This window comes from Rhinoraja longicauda, chromosome 33 (genome assembly GCF_053455715.1).
Source record: "Rhinoraja longicauda isolate Sanriku21f chromosome 33, sRhiLon1.1, whole genome shotgun sequence".
NCBI lineage: Eukaryota > Metazoa > Chordata > Chondrichthyes > Rajiformes > Arhynchobatidae > Rhinoraja > Rhinoraja longicauda.
Window position 1 is genome coordinate 14,188,856 of NC_135985.1, and position 18,256 is coordinate 14,207,111.

Here is an 18,256-nt window from a genome sequence, read left to right on the forward strand (position 1 = left end):
TTAGAGCAGGTCATCTGTGCACAACAGACTGACCAATGACAATGTTTGTAGCAGATACCAAACACCTTTTCTGATTTCTGTTCATGCCTTCACCACCAGCTTTAGGGAAAAACAATCATTGGCAGAATGGTGCTTCATCAATCTGAACCTCAATCTGATGTCAGGCTCCTCAGTCTCTGCTATAGTACAGTGCAAGTTTTCTTCTTGATCACCATCTCCTCCACGGTTATAATCTTCTCATCCAATCCATCTCTCACTGCCTTCACTGCCGCAATGATCTGAGGGAATTGGAGACAATATTTTTAACACAAGAACCAACAAAGTCCAAAAGCTTTGAAAAATGCAAACATTGTTATTGTCAGAGGTTCTCTCTCACAAGTTGGAGGCTGACAGACATGTTCAAAGATAAATTAATTCAATATGTACCAACATGGACTGTGGACATGAGGCAATCCTCATCCAGGACTGTAGAAAAGGCTGATCGCTCTGTGTGCAGCCCTGCCTCTGAAAATGACCATTGTTTGACAGTTACAAGTTGGAGAAGGACCAGGTACTCCTTCCTCAACGTATCTCCTGATTCAGTGATCGGTGCTGTTCTTTATCTATTTTCCAATCCCATCCCTTCATTCCCTCAGTATTCAAACACGAATCATTTGCACTGTCAGTACTCACCAGGGTAGAGAATTGAGAAGATTCACCACTCTCTAAGTGAAGACATTTCTTCTCTTCCTGCCCTAAAACCATGGTCCCTTATCCTGAGACTCTGCATCGCCCCAAACAGCCACTACCCTGACAAATCCCCTTCAGACAGTTCTTTCTTAATGAGATAACCTGTCATTCTTCAGTGAGTGCAGATCTTTCTTAAACTTTCCTCGTGATGCAACCCCTCATCCCCAGAATCAATCCAATGAATATACACTGCACCGACCAACGCAATATTTCACTCCGTCCCTCCAGTACTGCAAGCCCTGAACTAGCTCAACGAGTCTGTCTTATTTCTGCAGCCCACACCCTTACTGTAACCATGGGGTTGCCTGGATTAGAGGACTTCAGTTATGGTGAGAGATTGGATGGGGTGGGCTTGTTTTCCTTGGAGTGAAGGAAACTGAGGGGTTGATCTGATGAAGTGTATGATTATGAGAGGCACAGATTACAGAGATTGTTCAAATCTTTTTCCCCATGGAAGAGGATATTAAAAATAATATCCTCTACCATTTAAAGTTTTAAAGGAGATCTGAGGGAGGATTTTGTTTTCGTTACAGAGAGCGGTTGATATCTGGAACTCTCTGCCAGAGGAGGTGTTGGAATCTGATACAATCACTATATTTAAAAGACATTTATATGAACTTGAATATGGAAGGCATAGAAGGATACACAGGGATTTCTGCTGATAAATATAAATGACATAAATGTAGATATAATATAAGAAAATAACTGCAGATGTTGGTACAAATCGAAGGTATTTATTCACAAAATGCTGGAGTAACTCAGCAGGTCAGGCAGCATCTCAGGAGAGAAGGAATGGGTGACGTTTCGGGTCGAGACCCTTCTTCAGACTGATGTCAGGGGGGCGGGACCTTGGTTGGTTACTAAATTTGCAGATGACACCAAGAATGCTGGTGTCATGGACTGTGAAGAAAACTGCCAAATTATACAGTGAGATATAGGTTAGCTAGAGAAATGGCAGATGGAGTTTACTTCAAGCAAGTGTAAGGAGATAAAGTGACATAGGGAGATAAAATGTAAGGGGAAAATATACAATTAATGGCATACCTGTTATTACCATTATCGATAGGACGTGGAAGCTTTGTAAAATGTACAGAGGATGTTTACCAGAATGATGCCTAGCTACAGGGAAAAAGGTTGAACAGACTTGGGTTGTTTTCTCTGGAAAGCAAAAGGCTGTGGGGAGATCTGAGAGAAGTATATACAATTATGAGAGGCATAGATAGGGTAGACAGTCAGAACCTTTTTCCCCAGGATGGAAAAAGTTAATAGTAGAGGGCATAGCTTTAAGGTGGGAAGGGCAAAGTTTAGAGGAGTTGTGCAGCAGTAGTTTTTTTACAGAGAGAGTGATGAGGGCTCGGTGGTTGAGGCAAATAAGACTCTTTTGGAAAAGCATATGGATATGCAAGGAATGGAGAGATATGGATTACATGCAGGCAGATAACAGTTGGACTTGGCATCATGTTTGGCTTAGACATTGTGGGTTGACAGGCATGTTCTTGTGTTCTACTGTAATATGTTCTATGATACAATTCTATTGTGCGCAAATGGGTTTAGCGAAGATGACCAAAAAGGTCACATGGGCATGGTGGGCAGAAGGGCTTATTGTGTGCTGTACAACTCTGACATAAACACCATTTGGTTCCTATCCACCTGCTGCTTCTTCATGCCTACTTTCTGAATCTCATAAACAACACACTTTGTTCCACCTTCAGCAGAGACTGCTTCCTCAGCAACTCCTTGGTTCACTCATCCCTTCCCACCCAAACCACCCCCTTCCCAGGTAGTTTCCTCTGCAACCACAGGAGATGAGACACCTGTCCCTATATCACTGCATCCAATGTTCCCAATATAAGTTCCTGTACATCGGCAAGAGGAAGCGTAGACTCGGAGATCGCTTTGCCGAACACTTGCGCTCAGTCTGCCAAGGCCTACCGGATGTCTACTGGTTATTATGTCTACCTAGTGTTATCGTCCGCTTTCCCAATCTGCAATATTGAAATTATTGAGGCTTGTCTGTCGGATCATAGCGCTATTATATTTGATACATCTCTGTCTTTCTCTCCCACCAAATCTCATCTCCCTGTTCGTCACTCCTGCTTCATAAACTCATTGACTGCCAGTAAGTTCTCCGAGGCTCTCATAGCTGACCCAACATCTGCACTATTGAGGCTTCTCCCCCCATCTCAGCACTGAGGATCTCATCTCTTTATTTAATACCACTTGCTCTTCCATCCTGGATTCTGTTGCTCCTCTTAAAATGAAAAAGCCTAAGCCCAAAGGTCGGCCTTGGCTCAATGACACCACCAGAGCCCTTAGAAGGGAGTGTGGAAAATCAGAACGGAGGTGGAAATGTGATACGCTTCAAATTTCCTTCGAAATTCTGATAAACAATCTTCTCAAATGCCAGGAAGCAGTAAAGTCTGCGAGACCACAATACTTTTCCAACCTTATTTCCAAAAACTCTCATAATTCCAAGGTCCTATTTAGCACTATTACCTCTGTCATATGTCCCGCCCCCAGTACCAGCTTAGTTGGGTCCCCTGCTAAGTGCGAAGAATTCTCTACATTTTTCACTGTTGAGAACATTAGAATGAATATGTCCCCTTCCCACCCGTGACCTAGCTGTCTCACTGGTCTGTTCATCTAAATTGGACTGTTTCCAACCCGTCACTCTATCATTCCTTGCAAAGCTTGTCTCCACTATGAAACCTGCAACCTTCCCCCTTGACGCTGTCCCCACTGCCCTTGTGAAGGATGTCATTGCAATAGCCGGTCCCAGCATCCTCTCTATCATCACCAGTTCTCTGGCCACTGGCACCGTTCCAACCTGTTTCAAGCACGCGGTGGTCCAGCCCCTCCTGAAAAAACCTAACCTAGACCCCACCTTGCCGAGCAACTACAGACCCATTTCCAAACTGCCATTCCTGTCAAAAGTCCTTGAAAAGGTAATTCTAAATCAACTACTGCCTTACCTACACCAAAATACCATCCTGGAAAGTTTCCAGTCAGGTTTCAGGGCCCACCACAGCACAGAGTCTGCCTTGTTGAAGGTACACAACAACCTGCTTCTCGCCATCGACACCGGCGACTGTGCAATCTTGCTCCTTCTCGACCTCAGCGCAGCGTTCGATACAGTGGACCACACCATCCTTATTGACCGTCTCCAGTACGGGGTTGGCGTTTATGGCACTGCCCTGAGCTGGTTCGTTTCCGACCTCAAAAATAGGAGTTTCTCCATCAACATAAGCAATTATTCCTCTTCCCCAGCTAGCCTCTCCTGCGGGGTTCCACAAGGCTCCATCCTAGGCCCCATTCTCTTCTCTCTGTACATGCTCCCCCTCGGCCAAATCATTCAAAGGCACGGCATTTCTTTCCACTGCCATGCGAATGACACACAGCTTTATCTCCCCTGAAACCTAACAATCGGTCAAATTTAATCAGCCTCATGCACTGCCTTGAGGACATAAAATGTTGGATGGCACAGAACATCCTTCAACTAAACGAGAGCAAGTCTGAGATCATCCTATTCGGCCCCCCCGACTCCATCAAAACGGTAACAGGCAGCCTTGGAAGCCTATCCTCCCTAGTCAAACCGCATGTCTAAAACCTGGGCGTGATATTTGACTCTGCATTAAAGTTTGACAAGCATGTCAACGCTGTGGTAAAAGCCAGCTTCGTACCATAGCTAAAATCAAACCATTCCTCCAATTTGACGACATTGAAAAAATCATCCACGTTCATTTCCTCCCGCCTAAACTACAGCAACTCCCTATACACTGGGATCAGCCAATCATCCCTGTCCCGCCTGCAATTGGTCCAAAATGCCGCGGCGAGACTCCTGACGGGTACCCGTAAAAGGGACCACATCACCCCGATTCTGGCCTCTCTCCACTGGCTCCACTGTACAGTACAGAATCAACTTCAAGCTCCTCCTATTCAGATACAAAGCCCTAAACGGGCTTGTCCCCCCCCCCCCCATATCAAAAATCTTCTCACCCACCACTCTATCTCCAGGTCCCTCAGGTCGGCCGACTTGGGACTACCGACTATCCCATGGTCTAGGCTTAAGCTCAGGGGTGACCGCGCTTTTGCGGTTGCAGCTCCTAGACAGTGGAACAGCATCCCTCTCCCCATCAGAACTGCCCCCTCCATCGACTCCTTTAAGTCCAGGCTCAAAACCTATTTCTACTCCCTAGCGTTTGAGGCTCTCTGAGGGTCGCTATGAACTGTTTATGTATGTGGTGTCATGTTTGTGTGCCATTGTATGTACGTTCTTAGTACCTGAACTGATGTACAGCACTTTGGTCAACGTGGGTTGTTTTTAAATGTACTATACAAATAAAATTGACTTGACTTGACTTAACTATTAACCATTTAAACTCCCCTTCCCATACTGACCTTTCCATCCTGGGCCTCTTCCATTGCCAGAGTGAGATAAACTGGAGGAACAACACTTCATATTCTGCTTGGGTAGCTTACAACCCAATGATATGAACACTTAATTTTCCAATTTTAAGTAACCAAACCACGACAGCCATCTTCCCTCTCCTTTTCTTTCTCCCCTCTCTCCCCCCTCCCCCTCCAAACCTAGTTGATCTCGCACCTGTCCTTCTCCCTTCACTTGTACTGTTTACGAAGGATATAGAATTCTCAACTTTTCTATCTCCAAACTTAACAATTTGCAACTCTTTCTCTGCTCACACCCATCGTCTCATCCCTGGCCATCTGCCTTTCAGATAACCCCCTCGCCTGTGTTCACCTATTACTGGTCATACTCTGTCCTGCCCCATCGCTATCCAGGCTTTCTTTCCCGCACCCCTACAATCAGTCTAAAGAAGGGTTCCAACCCAAAACGTCACCTATACGTTCTCCAGGGATGCTGCCTGACCTGTTACTCCAGCATTTTATGTCTATCTTTGGGGAAACCAGCATCTGCAATTCTTTGTTACTCCACTCTGATCCTTCTGTGCACCAATATTTGCTTGTTTAGAAGATATTCGTTTTTTCCATTTTTTCTCCCAAAGTAAGATGACTCTCATATTTTTCACATTATTTTCAACCTGTCACTTTCCTGTTCCCTTGTGCAACTTTCAACAGATACGGCTCATTTTCTTAGCAAGCCTCAAGTCATCGGCAAACCTGAACAAAGACAAACTGAGCTACACTGAGCTGGACAGATAACTACACCAAGCACTCAGGGTTCCACTCAGGACAAATCCTTTAATGAAAGAACCCTTCTTTAGGTCTAACATCACCGACTCCTCCTAGACCCAGGGAGCACTCTTGATAGATTTATTTAATTCCCCAAACTGCCAACAATAGACTTCCACTCTCCCTTTGCAGGCACGGTGGTGCAGAGTTGCTGCCTCGCAGCGCTAGGGATACTGGTTAAATCCTGACTACGAGTGCTGTCGGTACGGCGTTTGTACATTCTCCCTGTGACCGACCGCATAGGTTTTGTTCGGTTGCTCTGGTTTCCTCCCACATTCCAAAGACGTGCAGGTTTGTAGGTGAATTGGCTTCTGTAAAAATTGTCCCAAGTGTGTAGGTTAGAATGAGTGTACGGATGAATGCTGTTTGGGGTGTACTCCGTGGGTCAAAGGGCCTGTTTCCAATCTGTATCTTTAAACTAAACTAAAAAGATATAACATTTATACTGGGTCTTTTTTTTGTCAATACTGGCGTTGAGTGTATCTGTAGACATTTATGACCAGACTGAATGGTGGGGAGGTGCCAGCCATCTTGGGTCACCTGTAGAGAAAGAGCTTCATGCCCCCTGCTACTGTGACATCCTCTGGGACTTCAAAAATGTCCACTAAGATCATGGCTTAAGAGTGAGCAACCTTCCCACTTAACAATTAATTGCGGCACGGTGACGTAGCGCTTGAGCTACTGCCTTACAGTGCTGGAGACCCTGGTTTGATCCTGACTATGGGTGCTTGTCCGTACGGAGTTTGTACGCTCTCCCCGTGACCTGAATGGGTTTTCTCCAAGATCTTCGGTTTCTTCCCACACTCCAGAGACGTACAGATTTTGTGTAGGTTAATTGGCTTGGTGTAAATGTAACAAAAATGTCCCTATTGTGTAGAGTAGTGTTAATGTGCGGGGATCGCTGGTTGGTGCGGGCTCGGGGTGGGGGTGCGGGGGGCAAAAGGCCTGTTTCCCTGTTGCATGTCTAAACTTAATTTCCCTTCACAATACTGCTACTTCTTTTGTTGCCTTTCAAGTGATGCATGTGGCACCTCTTTTGTTTGGTGTTGGTTTATGATTGTGTGTGTTATTGCTTATTTTTATTGCTCTTATTGTTGGACTGTGGGTAATCTTTCATTTCACTGCACATTTATGTGTACGTGACAAATAAAATTGACTATATACCAGCAGTGGTTCTGTGGTGCATCTTCCTGCTATTTTATGGTCTGGAATTCACTGATGAATCTGGACCTTTGAGTGGGAATTAATGTGAAGGAGAATCATTTGAGGATACAACGAGGGCAGAGCAGAAAATAGGACAGTTGAAATTACCAGGCGCCAACATGATTGAATGTCCTTCGATGACTCTGAGGCAGATAGCTCAGTATTCCTGGGAATAACACCAAAATAACACTTCAAGGTTCTGGGTGATTTTCCAACACATCACATTGCTCATATCCAGTGTTACAGTGCTAATTTTTTAGGTGCCGGAGCTGTCACTGGTGCCGGAGCGACCGCTGTTAAATTCCCCACTAGTTAAAATTCCCCGCTGTTTATTTTGGCTTTTTTTTACAGAGCTGCCGAAATGGTGCTGCGGTGGTCTCCAGCGGCACTGCATCTCGGTTCATATAAGTGGACATATACCGCTTTCTAACTAATTTACTCACGTCTTCATGGTAAGGGAATGAATTTGTTTGCAGTTTAGAGAAAACCAGCTTATTGTTAATTGTAATTTCAAAACTTCCTGAGGAGACAAAAAAATATAATTTCAGCATTTCACAAACCTGATACAGAGTCTCTGCTCAAACTGAAATTTGTTTAAACAACTGGAGTTCAGGGAGAACTGGCCTCACCCTGAATGTTTCACCTGTGTTAGACCATGAGGGAGTACAGAGAAGGTTTACCAGATTGATCCCTGGGATGGCAGGACTTTCATATGAAGAAAGACTGGATAGACTAGGCTTATACTCGCTGGAATTTAGAAGACTGAGGGGGGATCTTATTGAAACATATAAAATTCTTAAGGGGTTGGAGAGGCTAGATGCGGGAAGTTTGTTCCCGATGTTGGGGAAGTCCAGAACCAGGGGTCACAGCTTAAGGATAAGGGGGAAGTCTTTTAGGACCGAGATGAGAAAACATTTCTTCACACAGAGAGTGGTGAGTCTGTGGAATTCTCTGCCACAGAAGGTAGTTGAGGCCAGTTCATTGGCTATATTTAAGAGGGAGTTAGATGTGGCCCTTGTGGCTAAAGGGATCAGAGGGTATGGAGAGAAGGCAGGTACAGGTTACTGAGCTGGATGATCAGCCATGATCATATTGAATGGCGTCGGTGCAGGCTCGAAGGGCCGAATGGCCTACTCCTGCACCTATTTTCTATGTTTCTATGTTTCTATGATAGACTGTGAATTGTAGCTTTATCATCTTGGTTGAGAGTATAAGTTACTCCAATGGGCCGAGGAATGGCAGTTTATCAATTTTATCAATTCCGATAAATGCAAAATGTTGCATTTTGGTAGCAGGACTTACAAAGTAAATTATAGGGCCTTGGGGAGTGGTGTAGAACAGAGACCGAGGGGTGCAGGTATATAGTTCATGAAAGTGATGACATAGGTTGACATGGCGGTGAACAAGATGTTTGCCATGCTTGCCTTCATCAGTCAGGGTATTGAATATAGACGGTAGATACAAAATGCTGGAGTAAGTAAGCGGGACAGGCAGCATCTCCAGAGAGAAGGAATGGGTGACGTTTCGGGTTGAGACCCTTCTTCAGACTGATATCAGGGGAGTTGCTGACTCCCCTGGAGCCACTCCCCTGACATCAGTCTGAAGAAGTGCCTCCACCCGAAACATCATCCATTCCTTCTCTCCAGAGATGCTGCCTGTCCCGCTTACTTACTCCAGCATTTTGTATCTACCTTTGATTTACACCAGCATCTGCAGTTCTTTCTTACACATATTGAGTATAGATGTTGGGATGTCATGTTACACTTGCGCTTAGTCTGCCAAGGCCTAATAGACACTTGGGCTCGGTCCACCAAAGTCCATTGGATCACCCGGTTGCTAAATATTTTAACTCCGCTTTCCTTCTCAGACTGAAGTTTCTGTCCTGGGCTTCCTCCATTGCCAGAATGAAGAATGCAAATGCAAACTGGAGGAACAGCACCTCATATTCTGCTTGGGTAGTTTACAACCCAATGGTATAAACATTGAAGGAACAAGGAACTACAGATACAAAAAATGTCACAAGGTGCTGGAGTAACTCAGAGGGTCAGGCAGCATCCATTGAGAACAAGGATAGATGATGTATTGGGTTGGAACCCTTCTTCTGACTCATTTTGAGGGAGGGGAAAGAAGGCTGGGAGGGGCAGGACAAAGCCTGGCAGGTAATAGGTTGATACAGGTGAGTGGAGTTTTTGTTAGGCAGACGGTTAGAAATTAGATGAAAAGATTGAAGATGTGAGACATATAGGTTGAAGAATTGCGAAGCAAGAGGAAGGAGTGTAGTGGAGGGGGGGGGGGCAGGGAAGAAATAGGTTTGAGTCTAGGTGAGGCACAGGGGTGAGGGACTGAGGGGGTGGGGCAAAGAAGGGGGGAGATGGTTATGTTGTTACTTAAAATTAGACAATTCAAATGGTCGTTGGGTTGTAAGCCACCCAAGCGGAATACGAGATGATGGCCTTCCAGTTTGCATGTGGCCTCAGTCAGGCAATAGAGGAGGTCCACGACAGGGAGGGCAGTATGAGAATGATAAGAGGAGTTAAAATGTTAGCAACCAGGAGATTCAGCAGGCCTTGGCGGACTGAGCACGTGTTCAGCGATATGTTTGCCGAGTCTATACTTGGTCTCGCTGATGTACAGGAGCCCACATCGTTGAATACTGGATGCAGTAGATACAGTTAGATGAGGTGCACATGAACCTTGGTCTCACCTGGAAGGACTGCTGTGGATGTAGGTGAGGGAAGAGGTATAGAGGCAGATGCCACATGTGCGGTTGCAGGGGAAAATAACCTGGAGAGTGGGTGGTTTGGTTTGGAAGGGTTAAGTGAATGAATGAATGAATGAATGAATAGGTTTATTGGCCAAGTATGTGCATATACAAGGAATGTGCCTTGGTGCTCCGCTCACAAATGACAACACAAACATACAGTTAACAATTAACAATAAAGCATAAACACATCAAAACAATAAGGATACAACATTACGGTCTAAACATGTGGGTGAAAATAAACCAGAGCAAAAAAGAGACTACAGACTTTGGTTATTGAGTAGAACTATCACTCGTGGGGAAAAAAAGCTGTTTTTATGTCTGGCTGTGGCTGCTTTGACAGTCCGGAGTCGCCTTCCAGAGGGAAGTGCTTCAAAGAGTTTGTGGCCAGGGTGAGAAGGGGTCAGAGATGATCTTGCCCGCTCGCTTCCTGGCCCTTGCAGTGTACAGTTTGTCAATGGGGGGAAGGTTGCAGCCAACAAACTTCTCAGCTGTGCGAACGATCCGTTGCAGCCTCCGGATGTGGTGCTTGGTGGCTGAGCCATGATGGAGAAAGTGAAGACGGTGAAGAAAGTGAACTGAGGAGTTGCAGAGATGGGAGCGATCTCTGCAGAATGGCGGAAAAGGATGGAGATGGGAATATGTGACTGGAGTGGGATCATGTCGAGGGTGATGAAAATATCAGTGGATGATGCGTTGGATGCGGAGGCTAGTAGGATGGTAGTTGAAGACCAGGGGAACTCTATCCTTGTTCCACTTAGGAGGAGGGTGAGCGAGAGCAGAACGGTGGGACACAGATGAGATGCGGATGAAGGATACATCTTTGACAGTGGGGGAGTGACCACTTTTACGAAACAAGGACCTCTCGGATGTTCTAGAATGGAATGCCTCAATTTGGAGCAGTTGCGGCTGAGACAGTGAAATTGAGAGTAGGGGATAGCGGCTTTGCAAGAGGCAGGGTGCAAGAAAGTGTAGTCCAGATAACTGTGGGAGTCGGTAGGTTTGTAGCAGATATCAGTCAATGTAGCTGTGAAGGAGTTGGGGGTTGGTGCCAGTGTACATTTGGAATAAGGACTGTTCAACATAACCAACAAAAAGCAGGTAATACTGGGGCCCATGCGCGTGCTCATGGCTACACCTTTAACTTGGAGAAAGGGAGAAGAGTCAAAGGAGAACAGTAGAGGGTGAGGACAGGTTCCGTAGGCAGAGGAGAGTGTTCATAGAAGGAAATTGATTGGTCTCAGTTCAAGGAAGAACCAGGGAGCCTTTAGACCTTCTTGATGGAGGAGTAAAGGGCCTGGATGTCCATGGTAAAAATTAGGTTTATAGGGACCATGAAACTGAAAATTATTGAAGAGCTAAAAGGCGTGTGAGGTGTCACGACCGATTCAGGTCAGAAAGGACTGGTCAAGGGAGGGGATAGGATGGAATCAAGGTATTTGGAGGTGAGTTCTGTGGGGCAGGGACAAGCGGAAAGCATGGGTCTGCCAGGGCAGTCTCAACTGTGGATTTTGAGGAGTTAGAAGCAGGCATTGAGGGGCTGGGGAGTGTTAAATTTGGGGGCTGTGGAGGGAGATGACCAGAGGTGATGCGATCAGAAATCATATCATATCATATCATATATATACAGCCGGAAACAGGCCCTTTCGGCCCACCAAGTCCGTGCCGCCCAGCGATCCCCGTACATCAACATTATCCTACACCCACTAGGGACAATTTTTACATTTACCCAGCCAATTAACCTACATACTAGTCTGGGAGATGATGGCCTAGTGTTCGACTGTACGATCATGGTCAAGGGATACGTCTGAGCTGTCCGAGTGCTGGCGCCTGGTCGGTGGGTTGAATTTGTATGAACATTGAATTCTCCAATTTTAGATAATTCCCCCCTTCTCCTCCCACCCTCTCTCCCCTGTGCCCCATCTGGACTTTCCCCTATTTATCTTCCAACCCTCCCCTTCCACCTACATTCCTCCCTCTAGCTTCACAATTTGCAACTCTTCAATCTTCTTGACGAACACCTTCTGCCTTTTCATCTCTGGCCTTTGAACAACCTTTCAAAAACACCCTCACCTGTATCCACCTATTATTTAGCTTGGGTAGTTTACACCCCAGTGATATGAACATTGACTTCTCTAACTTCAGATAGTCCCTGCTTTCCCTCTCTATCCCCTCCCCCTTCCCAGTTCTCCCACTAGTCTTCCTGTCTCTGACTATATTATATCTTTGTCCCACCCCCTCTCCTGACATCAGCCTGAAGGGTCTCAGCCCGAAACGTCACCCATTCCTTCTCTCCCGAGATGCTGCCTGACCCACTGAGTTACTCCAGCATTTTGTGTCTACTTTCCACCTATTACTTGCCAGGCTTTGTTCTGTTCCTCTTCTCTCACCCCACCCCCACCCCCCAACAATCAGTCTGAAGAAGGGCCCCAACTCAAAACGTCACCTATCCACATTCTCCAGAGATGCTGCCTGACTTGTTGAGTTAGTCCAACACTTTGTGTCTTTTTATGTAAACCAGCAGAAGCAGGTTTCTTGTTTCTACAATTATCCAAGACATTGGTACGGCCACATTTGGAGTACAGTGTACAGTTCTGGTCACCCTGACAGAGGAATGATGCCATTTAACAGGAAAGGGTGCAGAAAAGATCTATGAAGATATTACATGGGAGGAGGGGGGCAGAGGTGGTGAAGAGGCTGTTCCCTAGGACTCAGAAGGGGAACGGACGTCAAAGGTGGTCCCAGTGGAGGCGATTAGAGCTGTTTCAAAAGTCAGGGGAGCCTCTGAGTTAGTGAATAAAGAAACTAAATGAGAAGCGACTCTTACAGAACTTTGGGCAAATTAAGGTCTGCATTATGTGATAGGTTCACTCACCTTTCTGTCCTATGAATCCGGTGATGTGCGCCTCTGGAACCTGCTCCTTAATCTCAGTGGCAAGGAACAGGAAACGCGCCAGGAAACCTCATCCGGCACTGGGGACAGAGTGTCAGAGTGACAAGCGGCACCAACGCCACCCACCACCCACAACCCGCTGTCCCAGTGACAGTGGAGGCAAGCCCCGCTGTCTGCACTGCCCGAGTTTATTTCTACAGCATTGTGATTGATAGATGTTCAACTAATCCGCACAATCTTGTAGTCACAGTCCAGCCAGAACCAATACCCATAGCTCCCAGGGACGCCTCCCCTCTGTTACCATCTGAAGCTTCTTAACGGTCCTTCAGAAGCTTGGATAATGTCAGATTCACCTCCACCCTTGACATTGGACTTTGTCTCTGGAACACTAAAATGCTACATATTCTACTCCATATATTCTATCCTTTGCTCTCTATCTATTGCACTTGAGTTTGGCTTGATAGTAATGTCTGATGGGATTGGATAAAACGCAAAACAACGATTTTCACTGTGCCTCGGTGCACGTGACGATAATAAACCCAAACCAACTCCCGGGACCGCGGACACGCTGGTCTTGGCCCCACTCACCAGTACTCCACCCTGACATCCACTCTACAGGGTTCGCCTGTTGTTATGCCCCCAGCGATGCTGCTTTCCGCCAGACTTTGCTGGCTTCCCGTAGGCATATCATCATGCTGGACAGAGCAGTCACAACCACAAGGCCTCATCGCATGGACGACGATCGCCACCTGAGCCCGGGACCCCACTGACGTCCTGGGGTCTCTTGTGACTAACTCGCCCCCCCCCCCCCCCCCCAGAGCAGCGCATAGGCACCTCCCTCCACTGACGCTGCCCCATCATAGACCGTCCCAGGACCAGCGGGTGACTTGCAACATACCGGACATCGAAGCCAGACCAGTAGTTTGAATTCTAAATAAAACAAAATGCTGGAAATGGTCGGGCAGGAGAAGGGAGGCGAGGCAGGGAAGAGCTGCCCCACCTGCGAGGAGCAGCGCAAGGTCGGCAAAAGAACAAAGTGAAGGTCGGCTCGTTTGTTGCTTCAAATTCCAGCATCTGCAATCACTTGTGTCCCAAGTATGGCCTGCATCCACGGAGCAGCGCTCGATGCCGATGCAAAACAATGTGTAGCAAATAACTGCAGATGCTGGTTTAAATCGAAGGTAGACACAATATTCTGGAGTAACTCAGCGGGACAGGCAGCATCTCTGGAGAGAAGGAATGGGTGACGTTTCGGGTCGAGACCCTTCTCTCCAGAGATGCTGCCTGTCCCGCTGAGTTACTCCAGAATTTTGTGTCTACCTCCAATGCGAAACAGACTTCGCACACGTGGAACACACACTGAGCACATAGCTGCGGGTGAATGAAAAGTTCTGAGACTATCACCAAAGGCTTCAGCGGAGATGCTGAGAAATGGAAAGGTAAGATACAATCTTTCTAACTTTCCTCTTTAGCTTTATTGTAGTCAGGATGGTAACTAGGACAGTGTTTTTCCTGCTGGAAATTGTAGATCAGAGAAACTTCCAGTATTCCTGCTGACTACACATGTGGGCAATGTGTCTAGCTACAGCTCGTAACTGGAGGCATTGAGTGGCTGGAACTGCAGTTGGACTCACTATGGACCGTGATGCCGAGAGCCTCATCGGTAGGAGTTTCAATGAGGTAGTCACACCAGGTAGATGAGTAACTCCCAGGAAAGGCAGAGGGTTAGATATGGAGTTCAGGATTGCCTGGCGAATCCTGGCACAGAACATGGAACAATACAGCACAGGTACAAGTTCTTTGGCCCACAATGTCTGTACTGAACGCGATGACATCTCAGATATGGATACGTGATCCATATCCTTCCATTCTCTGCATATCCATGTGTGTATCCAAATGCCTCTTAAACACCACTATCATATTTGCCCCGACCACCACACTTGGCTGCGTGTTCCTGGAACTCATCACTGCCAAAAACATACCCCGCATATCTCCTTGAAAATTTGCCCCCCTTACCTTAAAGCTATGCCCTCTTGTCTTTGACATTTTCACTCTTGGAAAAAAAAGTTCTGACTATCTGTGCCTCTCATAATTTTAAATACTTTTATCAGGTCTCCCCTCCCCTCCCCTCACCCTCCAGAAAACAATCCAAGTTTGTTCAACCTCCCCTTATAGCTAGTATTCTCTAATTCAGGTGCATTCTGGTAAATCTCTTCTGCACCCTTTCCAACGTTTCCTAATTCTTCCAATAGTGGGGCGACCAGAACACAATAATATTGCTCTCAGCAACAACTATATCATTTTGGATACTATTGCGTAGAGAATATGACCTTTCAGAAGAGAGCAGCAGCTAGGTCTGTAGTACAATGTCTGGCTCTGATGCACAGCAGGGAAGTGTGGAGACAGGCAGTAGTTAGGCGGACAAACAGGGGATTCTGCGATCATAAACAAGATACTAGATGATGTGTTGCTCCCAGGTGCCAAAGATGACTGTGAATGGGTGCGGAATATTGTTAAGAGGGAGGGTGCGCAACCCTCTCTACAAGAGGTTGTTGTGAGAGCTATTTGGAACAAGAGTAGAACCATGGAACTGCAGATGTTTGACTTTTAAAAAAAAGATGCAATGTGCTGGAGTAACTCGTTGGGTCAGACAGTATTTCTGGAGACCATAAGTGACGTTCCCGTCGAGATCCATGCTGAAGGATCCAGTCGAGATTCAGTTTGACCCAAAACGTCACCTGCCCATGTTCTCCAGAGATGCTGCCCGACCCGCTGAGTTACTCCAGCACTTTGTGTCCTTTTTTAGAGAACAAGTTCAGTAGACTGAGGAAAGTCTGATGGGACTGTAGGGACTGAGGAACGTCTGATGGTTTAAACTGCATTTACTTAAATGCAAGAGACCTGTAGAGTTAAGGTAGATGAACTCAGAGTATGGATAGATGCATGGAACTGGGATATCATAACTGTTACAGAAACATAGCTAAGGGAGGAACAAGAGTGGTAGTTCAATGTTCTGGGATACCAATGCCACAGGAGAGAGAGGTGGTGGTAGAAGAGAAGGAGGAGATGTGTTTTTGATTAAAGAGAAATCACTGCAGTACCAAGAAGATATTCCTTGGGGGCCGTCCAGTGAGACTATATGAGTACAATTGAGAAAAGGGCAGATACAAAATGTCTGCCTTCAGGATGAACCATTTTGTGCCTATCTTCGTGGTGAAACAGAATCTGCAGTTCCTTCCTATGAAAAAAGAAAAGGGTGTGATCACTTTGACGGAATGTACTATAGGCCCCCCATTAGTCAGCAGGAGTAAGAGAAGGAAATATGGCAGGACATAGATGGCTGCAAGATAATAAGGTTGTAATAGTTGGCATTTTAGCTTTCCAAATATTGAATGAAACTTGTCATAAGGCCAAGGACGTCGATTGGGTAGAATTTGGGACGTGTACTTGGGAAAATGTTCTCAATCAATATGTAGATTTGCCCCTGGAAAAGGGGCAAATCTCAACCTGTTCTTGGGAAATAAGGCAAGGCAGGTGATGAAGTTTTGGTGGGGGAGCAGTTTGGGATCATTGTTGTGGCCATTGCGGAAATATGATTTTGTGAGTGACAATGTTTCAGAGTTTCGATGTTTCAGATGCGATAGAGAAGAAAAGAGGTAGAAACAAGGAACTGCAGATGCTGGTTTACAAAAAAAGACAAAGCTCACGAGTAACTCAGCAGGTTGGGTAGCATCTCTGGAGAACATGGATAGGTGACGATTTGTTGTGGGGGGGGGGGGGGGTGACAGCTGGAACAGAGGAAGGGTAGAGGGGCCTTTAAGGTGAATGTCAAAGGTTACGGGGAGAACAGCCTAGCAAGTAATAGGTGGATGCAGGTGATGGGGGTTTTGATAAGCAGATGGGTGGACAAAGGCCAGAAATGAAAAGGCAGAAGGTGTGAGACAGGAACCTGACATTAACTTCCTTTTTCATTTTGACCAAATTTACAATCTCTTTGGTCGTCCATAGTCCCTTACCTTGCCATCTTTATCTGTAATTACTGGAACATGCTGGTCATGGATTTTGATCAACTGGCCTTTAAATGACTCCATGTCAGGTGCTGACTTACCCATTAACAACTGTATCTAATTCCTTCAACTAGCTTCACAATCGCAACTCTTTATTAAGAAAATGAAATCAGACAGGATCTTTGAGGAGGAATAATAATAATAATAATTTATTTGTCATTTGAACATATAAGTGTACATTTGAGCGAAATGTTGTTCCTCACGGGGCTGAGATGCATAGTGGTTGATATTGATGCAAGATGTCAGTGCAGCGCTTGTTTTAGGTGAGGTGTGTGTGTGCGTTGGGGGGCAGCAGGGTGTTCATCATTCTAACAGCCAGGGGGAGGAAGCTGTTGCACATCCTGGTGGTGCTGGCCTTGATGCTCCGGTACCTCATGGCGGATGGCAGAGGGGCAAAGAGTCCATCGGAGGGTTGGGAGGAGTCCTTTATAATGTTGGAGGCTTTTTGGAGGCATCGTTTGGTTGAAAATGTTCAGAATGGATGGGAGAGGCTCCCCGATGATATTCTCCGCTGTCCTGACTAATCGCCGCAGGGTCTTCCTGCCTGCTGCGATGCAGTTCCTGTGTCAGACGGTGATGCAGCTGGTCATGACACACTCTATGGTACCTCTGTAGAACATAGAGAGGATGGGTGAGGAAGCCTCACTTGTTTTCAGCCCCTGAGGAAGTACAGCCCCTGCTGAGCCCTCCTGGCCAGGTGTGCAGTGTTGAAGACCAGGAGAGGTCATCAGCGGGGTTCCCCCCCTTAGGAATTTGATGTTGCTCGCCCTCTCCATGATGGAGCCATTGATGTGCAGAGGGGAGTGGGCAGTCTGCGTTTTCCTGCAGTCTACAATCATCTCTTTGGTCTTGGTGACATTCAGAGACAGATTGTTATCTTCACACCAGTTCACACTGCGTCACATCCTCTCTGTAGGCAATCTGATCGTTGTCTCTGATGAGGCCCACCACTGTAGTGTCATCTGCGAATTTGATTATTTGTCTGGTGGCAGTCATGGCTAAGTAGTGTGAAAGTAGTGGACTAAGCACACAGCCTTGAGGGGTTCAGGATGATAGTGTTTGAGGTGTTGTTGCCAACATGGACTGACTGTTCGATGTGTTAAGTCTAGGATCCAGTTGCAGAGGGGGGTATTGAGGCCGAGCAGGGAGAGCTGCCCCACCAGCTTCTGAGGGATGATTGTGCTGAATGCCAAGCTGAAGTCAATAAATAGCATTCTAGCGTAGGTGGTTTTTATTGTTGTCTATGTGGGAGAGGAGGGTGGAGGAGATGGCATCTTCTGTGGAGCGGTTAGGGCGGTAAGCGAACTGGTGGGGGTCTAGTGAGGTGGGGAGGCTATTCTTGATGTGTCCCATGACTAACCATTCAAAGCACTTCATCACGATGATGGTCAC

The 18,256-nt window shown here is 46.4% G+C and overlaps 1 protein-coding gene across 1 annotated transcript; it reads right to left on the bottom strand.

Moving 5' to 3' along the window:
• Positions 1-17,860, bottom strand: LOC144608929 (migration and invasion enhancer 1-like). The gene is made up of 4 exons (XM_078427178.1): positions 17,758-17,860; positions 12,780-12,866; positions 7,587-7,663; positions 1-278 (listed from the first exon to the last, which is right to left on the bottom strand). Exons 1-4 carry the CDS (start codon positions 17,858-17,860, stop codon positions 180-182), a joined length of 366 nt encoding a protein of 121 aa, XP_078283304.1. The 3' UTR covers positions 1-179.
• Positions 17,861-18,256: the final 396 nt, after the last annotated feature.

Coding starts and splice junctions, on each gene's coding strand:
- LOC144608929 (XM_078427178.1), bottom strand. CDS start 17,860: ATGACTGCCACCAGACAAATAATCAAATTCGCAGATGACACTACAGTG. Junction 12,867..17,757: donor CAGAGAGGATGTGACGCAGT/GTGAACTGGTGT, acceptor GTGCCGGATGAG/GTTTCCTGGCGCGTTTCCTG. Junction 7,664..12,779: donor CGGATTCATAGGACAGAAAG/GTGAGTGAACCT, acceptor TTGTCTCCTCAG/GAAGTTTTGAAATTACAATT.